General features: G+C 39.2%; 1 protein-coding gene across 1 annotated transcript; it reads right to left on the minus strand.

Annotated features, from left to right (window-relative positions):
• Window positions 1–5,970: 5,970 nt before the first annotated feature.
• On the minus strand, window positions 5,971–6,352 carry LOC119507880 (transmembrane protein 213-like). Its single transcript, XM_037801127.1, has one exon. It carries the CDS (start codon window positions 6,292–6,294, stop codon window positions 5,971–5,973), a length of 324 nt encoding a protein of 107 aa, XP_037657055.1. The 5' UTR covers window positions 6,295–6,352.
• Between the last annotated feature and the right edge of the window lie 12,694 nt (window positions 6,353–19,046).

The following is a 19,046-nucleotide window of genomic DNA, read 5'->3' on the forward strand; positions in this document are numbered from 1 at the left end:
GCATCTTAAAGTTTAGAGATAGGCCTTACACTTCAGGGATAGAGTTAACTGCTGTAAGAGCTTACAATCTAGGGACTATTACAATTATTGTGTCCACGTTAGGCTATGTTCTAAGATTCAATTCTGAGTTTACACATTGTAGTTAGTCCATATTGGTGAGGCATCATCCCTTTCACCATGTTTTCTCCAACACTTTTACTCCTATATATATTTTTTCCTACAATTTTATAGAGTTATATTCACATACCATACATTTATCCACAGTGTACAATCAGTTGTTCATGGTATCATCATAAAGTTGTACATTTATCACCACAATCAGCATTTGAACATACTGATTACTACAAGAAAAATTGTGTTTTGTTTTTTTTTTAGCAATAAGAAAAAATGATAAAAAGAAAAATAACATGTCATACAATACAATATACTACTAAGAACAGCAAATAACACCACTACCAAGAATCCCATATTACTCCCCTATATCCCCTTCCCATATACATTTAATATTTGCTGTTTTTTAATAACTGCCATGTTTACTCTCTTTCCAACATATGTTCTTTGCCTGAGTCCTGCAAATTTTCACTCCTTTCTTTCTCATTTACTCTGCTTTACTTCATTTGCCCTCATTTGAACCCAGAGTTGAAACAGAGAATTCTGGTTTTTTTGAAATTTGAAGTAAATATACTCTATTTTAAGGATTCAAACTAATTAAGTGGCCCCTTTCCCCAGTGGCCACAATATTAAAACAGGTCTCCAGAAGGGTGCAGAAGCACCTAAATACTCTGAAGTTCCTCCTGCAGCCACTGCTGGCTGTTCACACTGGCAAACAAAAGGTGAAGAATTCAGTAGTTTGAATGGCTTGTCTAGTAGTGTCAGAAGGTAATCAGAATCAGTAACACAACTGAAAATAACCCACAACATGCCAGCCATAGCCTTAGGTTCTGATCCTGAAGTCATAATTCTTCATTTACAGTGACATGCACAATTTTGAATTCTATCAAGGGAAATATTGTTATAACACATTCCACTGTAGAAGACTTCTATTACGATTTTCTTCCTGAAACACTTCTGAAATACAGTGGTAATATTTAGAAATATTTCCTTAGAGAAGCAATGCAGCTACATTAATATAAATGAGAAGAATATTGTCTACAAATAGGTCTATTTTAGAGTTCCATCAGCTTGGTAGATCTTTGTATTTCACAAAGGCATTTCACAGTTTGTTTACTCTTAAAAGAGAAATTGTTAATATTTACCTTCCAATAATATAAAGATTGATAATATAAAACATGTTTTGCAATCTGTAATGTGGTACTTAGTTGAAATATTTGTATCTCATGACAGCAAAAGGAATTTTAAGTTTCTTTTTACATTATACATTAAGACAAATTTGGCTTACCTATGTGAAAAGAAATGCTTTCTATTTAATAGTGAAGGTACTCATTGAGTAACAAACTTTAAATAATTTATTACATATTATTCCATTATTTTGTGAACAATGAAACAGAAATGACTATCAAGTATAAAGTATCCTGCACATATTAAGTCAAAACAGCTATTTATTCAATAAATGGATGAATTCACTTTACAACTGGAGAAACTGAGGGCAAAAAAAAGTTTTAGCCACAATCAGGTGTAGGATAGCCCAGTTAAGAAATCCTCTAATGGTATAATTCAAATATTCTTTTCCTTTCTTTCCTCAAAAGGCAAATAAAAATTTTTATATTAGACATCTACTCTTTAAAAGGCAAACGTGAGAGTAATGTCTTAGGGGAAAAAATGACTTCAGATTAAAATTTCAGAGTAAAATTAAAGAGGAAAATTATTTCATCCAAATACCATTTTGTTACAGACCTTAAGAAATGTGTCCAACTTAAAAAAAACCACATTTCTCAGCCTTCTTTGCAGTTAGAGGTGGTGAATGAGATGCCAGTGGAAGTTGTTGAGTGGGGCTTGTGGGAAAATCATTTTGCTTTCTCCTTCCCTCTCTTCTAACTGAAACACAGATCTGATGCCTGGCACTCCAACAGCCATCTTACATTATGAGAAGAACTTGAGTATGCAAGTCATTCACTAAGATGATTAGAGAAGAAAGAGAGATGAAGCCCGAGTCTCTTGGATAATGGGGCTGCCATAATAGCCCTTGATTACCTATCATCCATCTCCTTTTACTAAAGAGGAAATGAAACTCTGTCTTGCTTAAACCATATTATTTGAGTTTTATGTTACATGCAACCAAACCTACTCCATTCTAGCTATTTGATCTTTAGCAATTCATTTTACTTCTCTGTACCTCAGTTTTCTTGTTTGTAAAAATGGGCACAATAATAACACCTACTCAGAGAGTTGTTACAAGGATTAAATGAGTCAATTCAAGTCAGGGACTTAGATTGTAACTAGCAAAGGTGAGAGCCCAGTGAATCCTCTCTGTTGTTATTATTCACCTGTAGTACCTATAATGTAATACCCTGGAGTATAAATGTGAACGGGTGTATGAAGAGGAGAAGTCACTGCGCTTGTTTCTTGTCACATGCTTCAAAGACAAAGGCCTAGGAAGAAAACTTAACAGAAAACCACCGACAATACTTCTCAGTTAAAAAATTTTACTGACTACAAAGCCCTTTCACAGTTCCTCTAATTAGAGTTCCTCTAATTCTTACCAGGGCTCTGAGATGAGGGCGAAAGTTGAAGCTTGCTTGTGTTGGCAGGTCGTTGCTGGTTGGCTCAGTCACCGGAGTCTGAGTTCACGGTTCCAATGAGGGCCCGGTAACTTGGGTCCATTTCATGGCCCTAGACAGTGCTGTCTACTTGGCCCTGGTTAATTGTCCTTTGAAGATGATTCTGCGTTTGGATCCTGTGGGCAGTGACTCAGCCATGCTCCCGGAAACTCATTGCAGCCTTCTCCGGCTGTGATTGACTCCTCCTGCCAGGTGCACTCAGGCTGTAAACTAGGTAAACTAGAGTGGTTCGTTTCTTCCTTCCTTCCTTCCTCCCTCCCTCCCTTCCTTCCTTTTTCTTTCTTTCTTTCTCTTTCTTTCACTTTCCTCTTTCTTTCCTTTCTTTCCTTTTCTTTCATCTTTTCCAAAAATATGAATTTCTCCAACTAGTTTATTTAGAAGCCTTCTAAGCCTTAGGGTTTTAATTTTAGGATGACTCCCAGATTATCTCCACTCCAGTCTTTTTTTTTTTTTTTTTTTTTTTTTTTTTTTTTTTTTTTTTTTGCTGTTTAATATTTTATTTCTACATATGGCATTTGGATACAGAAAAGCCCTGTACAGTATTGACTTTGTATCACACTGAGGACAGCATCAATTACTAAAGGCAGAATTTTAAAGTGAAAGTGTATCTACTGTTGGGTTCTTTATACCAGGAAGCTCTTAGATCCCTAGAAGTTGATGATCGTTTTTCCCCCTCAGGTTTTCCTTTTTAATATATTGATAGTTCTTCTCTCTGCTATAATAAAGAGATTCCAGGGTGATAATAAATCTGAGATGCAGCATCTGGGAAGCATAACCATCAAATTATATAACCACCTTTCCTTCCTTCTGCCAGTCTTAAAAGAATAAAAGTGGTTATTTAGATTTGGTCTATCGTTCCTCTTGGTACAGATGAAAGAAAAGCAATTCACAAATTGCCTGAAATCTGAATATGATAGTGGCAGAAACTAGACGTAATTCACTTTGGAGTAGTCTAAGAATCTACAGACTCAAAGAGCTGGAGTGTACTCAGACCAACTGGTGTGTGCTCTGCTTTTTAACGCAGCACATGAAATCTTGCTAATGTAAGATCCAATATACATAAAGATAAGAGCCAAGCTGTTCTGGCTGAAGGGACAGGCCTTCTACTCATCCCTCTTCCATTTAGTGCTTTTGCAACTGAGTTTGAAACCACTGATTTCATACATTTTCTGCTCAGAAAATTGGTGCCCCGTGGTGTGAAGTGGCTTGCTTCTGTTCACATTGGCCAGAAATAAATCTTGATATCCCTTTTCTTTTTTTGGCTAGTGCTCTTTCCACTATGACACAGTTTTATCTCAAAAATGTTTGCAGATGTTAAATCAAAGTGCATTGCTTATGAACCTTTTCTTCTCTAGGGAATTGAGCCATCACATATTGTGGAAACTCACCAAATTTCTTAAAAAAAAAAGTAGAACACATACTAATGTATTTGTCAACAGCATGCACAAGCATTATGCAGACATTTTTATATACTCATTTAATACTTGTCGACAATAACTCCATCACATTTTGCTGATTAAGCAACTAAGATTCAGAAATTGGTTTTTGACAAGACAGTAGGATGAGCAAGGCCATCCCTTCAGTTCCTGTTGTCAGGGATATTTATTTAGAGTTCCCAAAAGAGGAACTGAGTAGCTTTGATTCATTGTCTACCTCTAGAAAATGTTTCCTCCTATTTTAGGGCCTCTCAATTTTCTTTTTTTGTCTCGGGACCATTTAGAGTTGATCCAGTCTAAATACATGTTTCCTCACAAAGGGCAGAAATTGTTTCATGATGCATCATTTGTCCTTTTTTCCTTCTAATGAACCCATCCTCCTCTCCTCTGATCCCTACGGAAAGAACTCACGATGAAGTGTGCCGTCCTCTTTGCTAAGGGTTGAGGACTGTCACTTGCTGAGAAAGCAGTGACCCAACAGTCGGCTTCTTCAGAGGTTGGTTATTTTCAACATCTGGAGAAAAATGGAGATTCCAAATACAGAGTGATGATCACAAATTTTGCTAGGGCACGGACTCATTGATTCATTCATTAAACAAACATTTATGACGAGCCTACTATGTCCCAGGAGCTGGAGTAGATATAAACTAATTGTAAAGAGGCACATTCACAATAGCTGCACCTTAGTGTAGAGCAGAAGTGCCCTAAGAAAGCCCGCAACATGTTCAGGTGGCCCACAGATGAGATGCTTCTCCCTGGGGTGATCAGAGAAGACTCTATGCAAACCAAACATCTGAGCTGGATGTTGGGGGATGGTTTTCATCTTGAGGTAGAGTTGGAGGGCCTTCATCCCAACAGAGGGAATGGTGGTGGAAAACTTGAAGGCACCAGGATGAGGAGAAGGCCAGTGTGGTCCCTCAGAGCCTTTACTCCAGGACATGCTGGGAGATACACTAGAAAGATGGTTGGATGCATACAAAAGATTGAATGCCAGGCTGAGAAGTTTTACTTCTACTCTGGCAGCTGCCTATGGGGAGAATGCAGCTGGGGAAGCAGATCCTGAAGGCAGTGAGAGTGAAATGAAATAGTCCTGAAATAATCTAGGTACAGTGTAGTGAAGGCCACAGTAGGGTGTGGTGGTGAGAATGAGTGGGATAGGACAACCATGGAAGAGATATTGAAGAAAGAACAAGGACAGAAAAGGAACTGGCTTTGGAGGTGAGGTAGGTGAGAGGGTCAAAGGTGATCTCTCATGGGCTTGCATACACAATTATGTGATGATAGTGTGAGCCAGTGATTGCATACTTCTGATGGTTTGTATGGTATGTGACTATATCTCAGTAAAACTGCATTTTAAAAAAAAAAGGTGATTCTCACATTTTGAAATAACAGTGATGCCCTTGACTGAACTAAGGAAGCTGTTTTCAGTGAAAAAATCCCAAGTGTAGTTTCAAATATGTTGACTAAAGGAGTAAGTCTTATAGTTCATGTGTACTCCCTTGGGACCTAGAAGGGAGCTATTGTTAGAGGAGGGGCCATTCTCATAAGAGACTGTTTTATCTTGAGAAAGGAGATTATCAAGGCTCAGAAGGCTCAAGTGCCTTTTGAAACAAGGTGTGAGGGCAGCTCTGGTCTTTCCTTATTTTGATCCCCCTTTCTTACTTCCATTTTAAAAGTAACTAAAGCTTTAAGTTGTAAATGACTTTAAAATGAGAGAAACCACATCAGCACTATTCCCTTCTCTCTGTTCTCCAGCTTAGTGGCATATGACATTCTTGGAATTGTGATTCCGAGTGTCATGCTTGGAAGTCCTTGGGGTCATCTGGAGTGAGCTTCATCAGTTTGTCCACACAGAGCAGGATGAGGGTGAGGAACCAGAGGCTCCAGCCAACGGCAGCAGTGATCCAGCCATACTCGTCCACGCTAGTTTGGCAGCACCGGGCGGCTTGTGGGCAGAAGTTGACATTGGGGCACTGCTCCAGGGTCTCGGGGCCTGGGTGGTGGGTGGCCAAGGTTGAAGAGTTGGTGCTGCTTGCTTCTGCCAGGCAAGCCGAGTGGAAGGAGGCAAAGACCAGGCTGAGGGTCAGGGCGACCCGAGTTACCGAGGCGAGAGGCTTCATGCTGGACGGACAGACATCCGCCTGCAGGGTCCCCAGAGCCGAGTGCTGACCACCCCGGGCCCCGTGTGCTGCGTGCGCCCTGGGCTGTCTGGCAGACTCCTGCCCTGCGGGAGCTTGAAAACCTCCACTCCAGTCTTAATATAATAATAGCTAATATGTACTGAGCATTCACTATAGGTCAGGCATGTGACCCATTATGCATACTTACTCATATTACCCCATTTGATCCCCACAGAGCTCTATGAGGAAGGTATTATTATATCCATCTTTCAGAGATTGTCATTCTGAAGCACAGACAGTGGAATGACTTGCCTGATGTCATTAGGAGAGCCAGGAGGGTCTGAACCCAGAGCCCATGCTCTTAGCTACCACCTACTCTTTGTCCTATAACCATAAAGTCTCTGCTTTCTGCCTTCTTCAAGCCTCAGACACTCTGGAGGACTTGGGTGTGTTTCTTTGACCAGGTGCATTTGATTGTTGTCCTATTTTTATCACTTGTTATTCCACATTCCACTCTTTCATTACTCACAAAGGATCATAAAATCCCTGAGGTAGTTCCCTGAGGCAGTAAGTGTGTTCTTCTATGTCAACCACCTGGATTGTTGTGTCTTCTACGAGTGAGACTTGTTGCTTTTGGTTCACCCTTCCTCGCAGCTCACTGTGCTCTAAAGCCCATGAGAGCTTCTGCTCTGTGTGGCTATAAGGCTGCCCAATATCCAGCTGGGTAAGAATGAGTTTGCCTAATACATACTAGAATAATACCTCATTGCTTTGATTCTAAGAGGCACAATGGATGTAATAACAGTCTTTGTCTTGGAGGAGGGGGTGAAGGTAGGGTGCAGTTGACAGGATTTTTAAAATGGTAGAAAAGTAGGAAGAAAAAGTTGGAAAAAAAAACCACTTTGTGGGTCTTCCTCCCCAAAATCATAACCCCTTTTGTTTAACTGCTAAAACAAAGAAATACAATAAGTTGGTTTAACAACAGGAAATTATTGGCTCACGATTTCAGAGGCCTGAAGGCTTGCTACCTCCTGGTGTTGGTTGGCTAGCAATCTTTGGAGTTTCTTGGCTTTTCTGTCACATGACATGACAGTGCACATGGTGGCATCTTCTCCTGTCTCTTTTGGATTCCGTTGACTTCCAGCTTCCATTGCTCCCGTGGCTTCTTTACTTATAAGGACTTAAGCCATATTGGATTAAGGCCCACCCTCATTCAGTTTGCACACACCTTAACTAATAACATCTTCAAAGGTCTTATTTACAAATGAGTTCACACACACAGGACCAAGGCTTGGGAACTGAACATGCCTTTTGTAGAGGACATGGTTCCATCCCCAATACTCAGTCCAATCATGGGGAACACATCAAACAAATCCCATTTAGGGACATTCTACAGAATACCTAATCAGTACTCCTCAAGCAAAGTTATCAAAAACAGGGAAAGTGAGAAACTGTCATAGCCAAGAGGAGCTTAAGGAGACATGCAACTAAATGTAATGTGGTGTCCTGGATGGATTCCTGGAGCAGAAAAAAGACATCAGTAAAAATCAAAGAAATTTGAATGTAGTTAATAATAACATAGCAATGATAGTTTATTAATTGTAAATGTACCATACTAATATATGATGTTAATAATGGGGGAAGCTGTGTGCCAAGTATATGGAAACTTTCTGTACTATCTTTGCAATTTCTCTATAAATCTAAACTGTTAAAAAATAAAAAAATGAAAAAGAAGATACCAGAGGCAATTTAGTGAAGTCCTGTTACATTTGTGAGTTTCTACTGGACTGCCTGATCTATTGTCCTCTCCTTTATAGACACACTTGAGCAGAACAGCCCCTCTTCTCTTCTGAAGAGCTTTTGACACTTTATAGAGAAGGACACATAATTTTATTGTTTCTATTGGTCTAAGTGGCAAATTTTATGACTGTTGTGTTACACAGTAATGAGATCTTTGGCATAGGGACTGGCTTGCTAAAGGTCACCACAATGAAGGCATAGCTGGGTGGGGCCCTGTTTGTTCACCTCTCCTAGTTCCACCACAGGCTGGGCAGGGAAACTGGTTTAGATGAATCCAACGCAATTCAATTCAGTTTAGTTCAATTCAGTTCAGTCTAATTCAACAAATATTAAGTAGCACCTACTTTGTATTGTAAGAACTGGCAATTCTCTTTTCATTTTTGCCAGTGTACCATACCTCAGTCCTATTTGAAAGACACAAATCTAATTGAAAGAATAGTCATAGAAACAATAAGTAAAATGATTTGTTTTGTAATTTATCCTCCATGTCCAGTTTGGTTAGCTTGTTATGCAATATAAGTGAAATATCAGGTTTTTACTCTTGTGTCCAACTTATTATCATTAAAATTAACATAAAAATTGCATACTCTTTTTCATACTTAATGGAATATTGAGTGTTTTGAAATTATGATAGATAATTAATTTTCAATTTCTGAAAGCTACCACAACTTGATACATAGTCTTTCTAGTAGAACTATGATTCAACAGTCTGCAAAAATCTTACAAATAAAATATTGAGTGGCTTTACGATTTATTGTTCTGTTAACGAAATTCTTCAGGGAGTAAAGGATGACTTATTAAGTTAAAATTGTCAGATTCATCCAGCCTGGTGGCAGATTAATTAACTGGTGATCATTGAACTCACAGCAACATTTCATGTGGTAATATTAACATGCACAGCATTTATCAGGAGCATATTGTATATTATATAAGATTGAGGGATGTCACATTTTCAGTTTTCTTTTAAATAAAAATTGAGTATATTTTACCTATTTCATATCAGGTAGCTAAATTATGCTAGTTGTTTGGGGAAAAAATGTAAAGTATGCTTTGAGAGATATCCTTTTGGTGCTTACCTGATCAAAGTTGAGTTTATGTTTTTTTTTAAGAGTGCTTTATCATTGTCTCTTATTTCAGTAGAATAATGGTTTAACATTAGACATTGATCTTCTGCTTGGACAAATCAAAGATAAATTACAGTTGCTTGGTTAGGTGCATTTTTCATCTAAACTTTATAATAGTTTCTACATAAATGTAAACCTGACCAAAAAAAAAAAAAAAAAAAGAAAAGAAAAGAAAAGAAAGGAAGAAAGAAAGAAAAAGAACTGGCAATCTAAAAATGAGTAAGATTTAGAAAGATTTAGTCCCTTGCTCAAGAAGCCTGTGGTCTAGTGGGGGAGAGACAGATACATGAACAGATAGTTTCAATACAAAAAGCCAAGTGCCAAAACAGACCTGTGAAGGGTGCTAAGGGAGCTCAAAAGAAATGCACCTAACCAGGCAGGAGGGTTCTTAGAAAGCCTAGCATGGTTTGAAAACTAGTAAAGTCTCTTTACTCTGCCGAGTCTAGTTTCTTACAGCTCATGTGAAGGGTCACCTCCTCCGTGGCCATATTGTAGTGGGATTGCACTAAAGCTCATTTCCTTGGCAGAGCATACATTTTCCATTCAGTGGCCCAGTTCTTGTGAGAACATGAAAGGGCTTTGATATACACGAATAGCAAAATTACTGTCCAAGTAACTTGGCCTAATCCTGTGTCTGTGAAGTATAAATGGAGAAGGCGATTTGTGCAGGCTTTTCTGGACTGGAAAATATGTTGACTCTCCTAGGAGAGTGGGTAAGCCTGAATTTTCTGCTGTTTATGCTTTGAGCAACTGATAAAATAGAGATAATCAGGACAATAGATATTAATGCTATTTTATTATACTCTTTGATAGTAAGGCATAGACATTTTTTTCTTTATGTTACTAGCCAGATCTGGGAGATACTCCCTTGGGTCTCTTTTCCCTCCTGTTGGAAAGTGAGGGATTTAAGGAGGCATATCAACTCTTTTCCAACTCTAGGCTTCAGTCCAAGGCACTGTGCAAAATGAGAAGTTTTTTCCTTTCTTTTTTTTTAATCTTCATTTTATTGAGATATATTGACATATCACGCAGTCATACAAAACAAATCATACTTTCGATTGTTTATACTACCATTACATAGTGGTACATTCATCACCCAAATCAATCCCTGACACCTTCATTAGCACACACACAAAAATAACAAGAATAATAATTAGAGTGAAAAAGAGCAATTGAAGTAAACAAGAACACTGGGTACCTTTGTCTGTTTGTTTCCTTCCCCTATTTTTCTACTCATCCATCCATAAACTAGACAAAGTGGAGTGTGGTCCTTATGGCTTTCCCAATCCCATTGTCACCCCTCATAAGCTACATTTTTATACAACTGTCTTCGAGATTCATGGGTTCTGGGTTGTAGTTTGATAGTTTCAGGTATCCACCACCAGCTACCCCAATTCATTAGAACCTAAAAGGGGTTGTCTAAAGTGTGCGTAAGAGTGCCCACCAGAGTGACCTCTCGGCTCCTTTTGGAATCTCTCTGCCACTGAAGCTTATTTCATTTCCTTTCACATCCCCCTTTTGGTCAAGAAGATGTTCTCCGTCCCACGATGCCAGGTCTACATTCCTCCCCGGGAGTCATATTCCACGTTGCCAGGGAGATTCACTCCCCTGGGTGTCTGATCCCACGTAGGGGGGAGTGCAGTGATTTCACCTTTCAGGTTGGCTTAGCTAGAGAGACAGGGCCACATCTGAGCAACAAAGAGGCATTCGGGAGGAGGCTCTTAGGCACAACCATAGGGAGGCCTAGCCTCTCCTTTGCAGCAATCGTCTTCCCAAGGGTAAAACCTGTGGTAGAGGGCTCAACCCATCAAACCACCAGTCCCCTATGTCTGTGGTCATGTTAGCAACCATGGAGGTGGGGTAGGCCAATACCCCTGCATTCTCCACAGGCTCCTCAAGGGGGCACTACATCTTTTTTTTTCCCTTGTTTTTATTTTTTATTTTTTTTTTAACTTTCCCTTCTTTTTTAAATCAACTGTATGAAAAAAAGTTAAAAAGAAAACAAACATACAATAAAAGAACATTTCAAAGAGACCATAACAAGGGAGTAAGAAAAAGACAACTAACCTAAGATAACTGCTTAACTTCCAACATGTTCCTACTTTACCCCAAGAAAGTTACCTAATATAGCAACATTTCTGTGAACTTGTTCCTACTATATCCATCAGAAATTAACAGACCATAGTCATTCCTGGGCATCCCCAGAACGTTAAATAGCTTATCTGTTCTTCTTGGATTATTGTTCTCCCTTCCTTAATTGCTCTCTATTGCTAGTTCCCCTACATTCTACATTATAAACCATTTGTTTTACATTTTTCAAAGTTCACATTAGTGGTAGCATATAATATTTCTCTTTTTGTGCCTGGCTTATTTCGCTCAGCATTATGTCTTCAAGGTTCATCCATGTTGTCATATGTTTCACGAGATCGTTCCTTCTTACGGCTGCGTAGTATTCCATCGTGTGTATATACCACATTTTATTTATCCACTCATCTGTTGAAGGACATTTGGGTTGTTTCCATCTCTTGGCAATTGTGAATAATGCTGCTATGAACATTGGTGTGCAGATATCTGTTCGTGTCACTGCTTTCCAATCTTCCGGGTATATACCGAGAAATGCAATCGCTGGATCGAATGGTAACTCTATATCTAGTTTTCTAAGGAACTGCCAGACTGACTTCCAGAGTGGCTGAACCATTATACAGTCCCACCAACAATGAATAAGAGTTCCAATTTCTCCACATCCCCTCCAGCATTTGTAGTTTCCTGTTTGTTTAATGGCAGCCATTCTAACTGGTGTTAGATGGTATCTCATTGTGGTCTTAATTTGCATCTCTCTAATAGCTAGTGAAGCTGAACATTTTTTCATGTGTTTCTTGGCCATTTGTATTTCCTCTTCAGAGAACTGTCTTTTCATATCTTTTGCCCATTTTATAATTGGGCTGTCTGTACTATTGTCATTGAGTTGTAGGATTTCTTTATATATGCAAGATATCAGTCTTTTGTCAGATACATGGTTTCCAAAATTTTTTTCCCATTGAGTTGGCTGCCTCTTTACCTTTTTGAGAAATTCCTTTGAGGTGCAGAAACTTCTAAGCTTGAGGAGTTCCCATTTATCTATTTTCTCTTTTGTTGCTTGTGCTTTGGGTGTAAAGTCTAGGAAGTGGCCACCTAATACAAGGTCTTGAAGATGTTTTCCTACATTATCTTCTAGGAATTTTATGGTACTTTCTTTTATAGTGAGATCTTTGGTCCATTTTGAGTTAATTTTTGTGTATGGGGTGAGGTAGGGGTCCTCTTTCATTCTTTTGGATATGGATATCCAACTCTCCCAGCCCCATTTGTTGAAAAGACCATTATGACTCAGTTCAGTGACTTTGGGGGCCTTATCAAAGATGAGTCGGCCATAGATCTGAGGGTCTATCTCTGAATTCTCAAATCGATTCCATTGATCTATATGTCTATCTTTGTGCCAGTACCATGATGTTTTGGCAACTGTGGCTTTATAATAAGCTTCAAAGTCAGGGAGTGTAAGTCCTCCCACTTCGTTTTTCTTTTTTAAAGTGTCTTTAGCAATTCGAGGCATCTTCCCTTTCCAAATAAATTTGATAACTAGCTTTTCCAAGTCTGCAAAGTAGGTTGTTGGAATTTTGATTGGGATTGCATTGAATCTGTAGATGAGTTTGGGTAGAATTGACATCTTAATGACATTTAGTCTTCCTATCCATGAACATGGAATATTTTTCCATCTTTTAAGGTCCCCTTCTATTTCTTTTAGTAGAGTTATGTAGTTTTCTTTGTATAGGTCTTTTACATCTTTGGTTAAGTTTATTCCTAGGTACTTGATTTTTTTAGTTGCTATTGAAAATGGTATCTTTTTCTTGAGTGTCTCTTCAGTTTGTTCATTTCTAGCATATAGAAACATTACTGACTTATGTGCATTAACCTTGTATCCCGCTACTTTGCTAAATTTGTTTATTAGCTCTAGTACCTGTATCGTCGATTTCTCAGGGTTTTCTAGATATAAGATCATATCATCTGCAAACAATGACAGTTTTACTTCTTCTTTTCCAATTTGGATGCCTTTTATTTCTCTGTCTTGCCGGATTGCCCTGGCTAGCACTTCCAGCACAATGTTGAATAACAGTGGTGACAGCGGGCATCCTTGTCTTGTTCCTGATCTTAGAGGGAAGGCTTTCAGTCTCTCACCATTGAGTACTATGCTGGCTGTGGGTTTTTCATATATGCTCTTTATCATGTTGAGGAAGTTTCCTTCAATTCCTACCTTTTGAAGTATTTTTATAAAAAACGGATGTTGGATTTTGTCAAATGCTTTTTCAGCACCTATTGAGATGATCAATTGATTTTTCCCTTTTGACTTGTTAATGTGTTGTAATACATTGATTTTCTTATGTTGAACCATCCTTGCATGCCTGGAATGAACCCCACTTGGTCATGGTGTATGATTTTTTAATGTGTCTTTGCATTTGATTTGCAAGTATTTTGTTGAGGATTTTTGCATCTATATTCATTAGGGAGATTGGCCGGTAGTTTTCCTTTTTTGTAGCATCTTTGCCTGGTTTTGGTATTAGATTGATGTTAGCTTCATAAAATGAGTTAGGTAGTGTTCCATTTTCTTCAATGTTTTGAAAGAGTTTGAGTAAGATTGGTGTCAGTTCTTTCTGGAAAGTTTGGTAGAATTCTCCTGTGAAGCCATCTGGCCCTGGGCATTTATTTTTGGGAAGATTTTTGATGACTGATTGGATCTCTTTGCTTGTGATGGGTTGGTTGAGGTCTTCTATTTCTTCTCTGGTCAGTCTAGGTTGTTCATATGTTTCCAGGAAATTGTCCATTTCCTCTACATTATCCAGTTTGTTGCCATACAGTTGTTCATAGTATCCTCTTATAATTTTTTTAATTTCTTCAGGATCTGCAGTTATGTCACCTTTTTCATTCATTATTTTGTTTATATGGGTCTTCTCTCTTTTTGATTTTGTCAGTCTAGCTAGGGGCTTGTCAATCTTGTTGATCTTCTCAAAGAACCAACTTTTGGTGATATTTATCCTCTCTATTGTTTTTTTGTTCTCTATGTCATTTATTTCTGCTTTAATCCTTGTTATTTCTTTTCTTCTACTTGGTTTAGGATTGGTTTGCTGTTCATTTTCTAGCTTCTTCAGTTGATCCATTAGTTCTTTGATTTTGGCTCTTTCTTCCTTTTTAATATATGCGTTTAGTGCTATAAATTTCCCCTTAGCACTGCTTTTGCTGCATCCCATAGGTTTTGGTATGTTGTGTTCTCATTTTCATTCGTCTCTATATATTTAGCAATTTCTCTTGCTATTTCTTCTTTAACCCACTGATTGTTTAGGAGTGTGTTGTTTAACCTCCAGGTATTTGTGAATTTTCTAAGTCTCTGATGGTTATTGACTTCTAATTGTATTCCATTGTGGTCAGAGAATGTGCTTTGAATAATTTCAATCTTTTTAAATTTATTGAGGCTTGTTTTATGTCCCAGCATATGATCTATTCTGGAGAAAGTTCCATGAGCACTAGAAAAGTATGTGTATCCTGGTGATTTGGGATGTAATGTCCTGTATATGTCTGTTAAATCTAATTCATTTATCAGATTGTTTAGGTTTTCAATTTCCTTATCGGTCTTCTGTCTGGTTGATCTATCTATAGGAGAGAGTGATGTGTTGAAGTCTCCCACAATTATTGTGGAAACATCAATTGCTTCCTTTAGTTTTGCCAGTGTTTCTCTCATGTATTTTGTGGCACCTTGATTGGGTGCATAGACATTTACGATTGTTATTTCTTCTTGCTGAATTGCCCCTTTTATTAGTATGTAGTGGCCTTCTTTGTCTCTCAAAACATCCCTGCATTTGAAGTCTATTTTATCTGAGATTAATATTGCTATACCTGCTTTCTTTTGGCTGTAGCTTGCATGAAATATTTTTTTCCATCCTTTCACTTTCAGTTTCTTTGTGTCCCTGTGTCTAAGATGAGTCTCTTGTATGCAACATATTGATGGTTCATTTTTTTTTGATCCATTCTGCCAATCTATATCTTTTAATTAGGGCGTTTAATCCATTTACATTCAACGTTATAACCGTGAAGGCATTTCTTGAATGAGCCATCTTATCCTTTGGTTTATGTTTGTCATATTTTTCCCCTCTGTCTATTAGTATCCTTTATTGTACCCATACCGAATCTCTTTAGTACTGAACCTTTCTCCAAGTCTCTCTGTCCTTTCTTTGTTTCTCTGTCTGTAGGGCTCCCTTTAGTATCTCCAGTAGGGCAGGTCTCTTGTTAGCAAATTCTCTCAGCATTTGTTTGTCTGTGAAAAATTTAAGCTCTCCCTCAAATTTGAAGGAGAGCTTTGCTGGATAAAGTATTCTTGGCTGGAAATTTTTCTCACTCAGAATTTTAAATATATCGTGCCACTGCCTTCTTGCCTCCATGGTGGCTGCTGAGTAGTCACTACTTAGTCTTATGTTGTTTCCTTTGTATGTGGTGAATTGCTTTTCTCTTCCTGCTTTCAGAACTTGCTCCTTTTCTTCTGTGTTTGACAGTGTGATCAGTATATGTCTCGGAGTGGGTTTATTTGGATTTATTCTATTTGGGGTTCGCTGAGCATTTATGATTTGTGTATTTATGCTGTTTAGAAGATTTGGGAAGTTTTCCCCAACAATTTCTTTGAATACTCTTCCTAGACCCTTACCCTTTTCTTCCCCTTCTGGGACACCAATGAGTCTTATATTTGGACGTTTCATATTATCTATCATATCCCTGAGGTCCATGTCGATTTTTTCAATTTTTTTCCCCATTCTTTCTTTTATGCTTTCATTTTCCATTCTGTCATCTTCGAGGTCACTGATTCGTTGTTCAACTTCCTCTAGTCTTGTACTATGAGTATCCAGAATCTTTTTATTTGGTCGTTTCTTTAATTTCCATAAGATCATCCATTTTTTTATTTAGTCTTGCAATGTCTTCTTTATGCTCTTCTAGGGTCTTCTTGATTTCCTTTGTCTCCCATACTATGGTCTCATTGTTCATCTTTAGTTCTTTGAGTAGCTGCTCTAAGTGCTGTGTCTCTTCGGATCTTTTGATTTGGGTGCTTGGGCTTGGGTTATCCATATCTTCTGGTTTTTTCATATGCTTTATAATTTTCTGTTGTTTTTGGCCTCGTGGCATTTGCTGAACTTGATAGGGTTCTTTTAGGATTTGTAGACCAATTGAAGTCCTTATCTCTAATTTATCAAATCTACAGCTTCGTGGAGTACACTTTCTCTAACTAACCAGCAGGTGGCGTCCACGAGCCACCTGTTCTCCACAAGCCAGTTCTCCCCTGCTTAGCCTTTTTGGTGAGTGGGGGAGTGAGTCTTGTGGGGTCCAATTGGTGTACCAAGCTTGCATGTGTAGTTGGTTTTGCCTGCCCTGTATATGGGGCGTGTTTCTGGGCAGTCAGTGGGGGGGGTGGCTCTAACAATCAAATCTCCCTGGTGATCCTAGAGTTTTAAAGCTGCTGCAATAGTCTAATCCTTCAGTTCAGTCCTGCCACAGTTTGTGTCTGCCACTGACCCACAAGTCCTTGGTATTGGTGTATGGCTCCTGAGACTTGCAAGTGGGCCCCTCTTCCAGGCCGTGCACCCCGGGTCCTCTGTTGAGGGATGACTGTGCTATGTCACAGGTGAGTGCCGTCTCCCCAGGGCAGTTCTGGGCTGCTGGGCTGTGTTGGGAGGCTCCCAGTCTGCTCAAATGATGGCTGAATGGGGCTCTGTTAATTCACACTGCTCCCCCTTCCCAGCTCTGGGACATTCAGCTGAGGTTGCAGGGAAGGCTAATGTCCACGCCCAGTTTTGTGGTGTGTGCCTGTTATTTGAAGCGCTTCCGTCACACTGGGTTGTCTGGGGCAGCTCTGGGCTATGGGGCTGGCGATGGGCAGGAGTGTTTCCTGTCCACCAGGATGATGGCTGTGAGCGGACACCCCCCTTTTCTTGGGAAGTTGTGGTGTTTAGTGAATTTTCTCAGCCACTGGATTATTGCCTTTTGTTTCAGAGCTCTCCTAGTTCTGCTCTTGACTTGACCTGCCCAAATTGCAAGTCTTTGAAGCTTTCTGTATTGGGCTTCTTAGAGTAATTGTTTTAGAAAAAGAAAAAAGGATTAAAAAAAAAAAAAAAAAAAGGGCCCTCCTCAGAGATCTAATGGGTTATTGAAATGCTAAGAGACAAAGCAACCAGGGCCATTAAGGAAAGGTCCACAGGGCAGAGAGATCAGCTTTTCTTCGGGATTTGCATATGCGCCTCAGGGCCCTTCCCCTTTCTGTGTTCAGCAGAACTCCAAAAATCCTCCGCTTTTATTTTGGAGTTTTTCGCGTTGTTTTTTTTTTTCTCTATGCCTATCTCCTCTCTGCTGGGCTGGCTGCTCTCAGATTCTCTGGTGTCTGGTCTCAGTCTATCTATGGTTGGAGTTTGGATCAGTAGAATGAGTTTCTGATAAGGGCTGCCACTGCAGTTCTCCCTTCTCCTTCCCGGAGCTGACAGCCCCTCCTCCCCCGGGACTGAGCCTGGCAGGGAGGGGCGCGGGTCCCCTGGCCGCAAAAACTTACAGATTTCGCTGATCTCAGCAGTTCCACGTTTTCATGAGTGTTGTATGAAGTATGCTCAAAGTCAGATTGCTCTGTGGTGTCCAGTCCACGCAGTTCCTGGCTTTCTACCTACTTTCCTGGAGGAGTAACTAAGACATACTGCTCACCAGTCTGCCATCTTGCCCCGCCTCCAGCCATAGCTTTTTGAATGAGAATCTTAGGGGTGGAGCCTTAGAATCTATACTTTTTTTTCTCAGAAGAATGAAGTTTTAAATATTTATTTCATATAAAAGGTTTGTGCACAATGTAACAAATACAATTTTTAAAAATTTTTAAATATGATTTCATTGGGGTATATTCATATACCATACAGTCATCCAAAGTGCACAATCACTTGTTCACAGTATCATCACATAGTTGTGCATTCATCACACAATCAATTCCTTGAACACCTTCATCACTCCAAAAAATAAGAATAAAAATAAAAGTAAAACAAATATCCAAAACATCTCATACTCCCCCTCCCCCATTATTCATTTACTTTTTGTCTCCCTTTTCTGTACTCATTTGTCCATACAGTGGACAAAGGGAGTGTGAGCCACAAGGTTTTCACAATACACAGTCACACCATATAAGCCATATAGTTATATGATTATCTTCAAGAATCAAGGATATTGGATTGCAGTTCAACACTTTCTAGTATTTCCTTCTAGCTATTCTAGTACACTAAAAACTAAAAAGGGATATCTATATAATGCATAAGAATAACCTTCAGAATGACCTCAACTCCATTTGAAATCTCTCAGCCACTGAAACTTTATTTTGTTTAATTTTGCTTCCTCCTTTTGGTCAGGAAGGCTTTCTCAATCCCATGATGCCGGGTCCAGGCTCATCCCCAGGCATCAGGTCCCACATTGCCAGAGAGATTTACACCCCTGGGAGTCAAGTCCCATGAAGGGGGGAAGGCAGTGACTTTACCTGCTGAGTGGGCTTAGAGAGAGAGGCCACATCTGAGCAACAAGAGGTTCTCTGGGGGTGCCTCTTAGGCACCATTATAAGGAGGCTTAGCCTCTCCTTTGCAGTAACAAGCTTCATAAGGGCAAGCCCCAAGATTGATGACTTGGCCTACTACAATTGTATTCTCCAATGCTTGTGAACATACCAGGAATGCTCCAGCTGGGAAATTTTAAGGTTTCCACATTTCCCCCCAGTTCTTCAAGGGGGTTTTGCAAATACTTTTT

Source organism: Choloepus didactylus, chromosome 13 (genome assembly GCF_015220235.1).
Source record: "Choloepus didactylus isolate mChoDid1 chromosome 13, mChoDid1.pri, whole genome shotgun sequence".
NCBI lineage: Eukaryota > Metazoa > Chordata > Mammalia > Pilosa > Megalonychidae > Choloepus > Choloepus didactylus.

Excerpts from the sequence above, each read along its gene's own strand:
- LOC119507880 (XM_037801127.1), bottom strand. The coding sequence starts at position 6,294 with ATGAAGCCTCTCGCCTCGGTAACTCGGGTCGCCCTGACCCTCAGCCTG.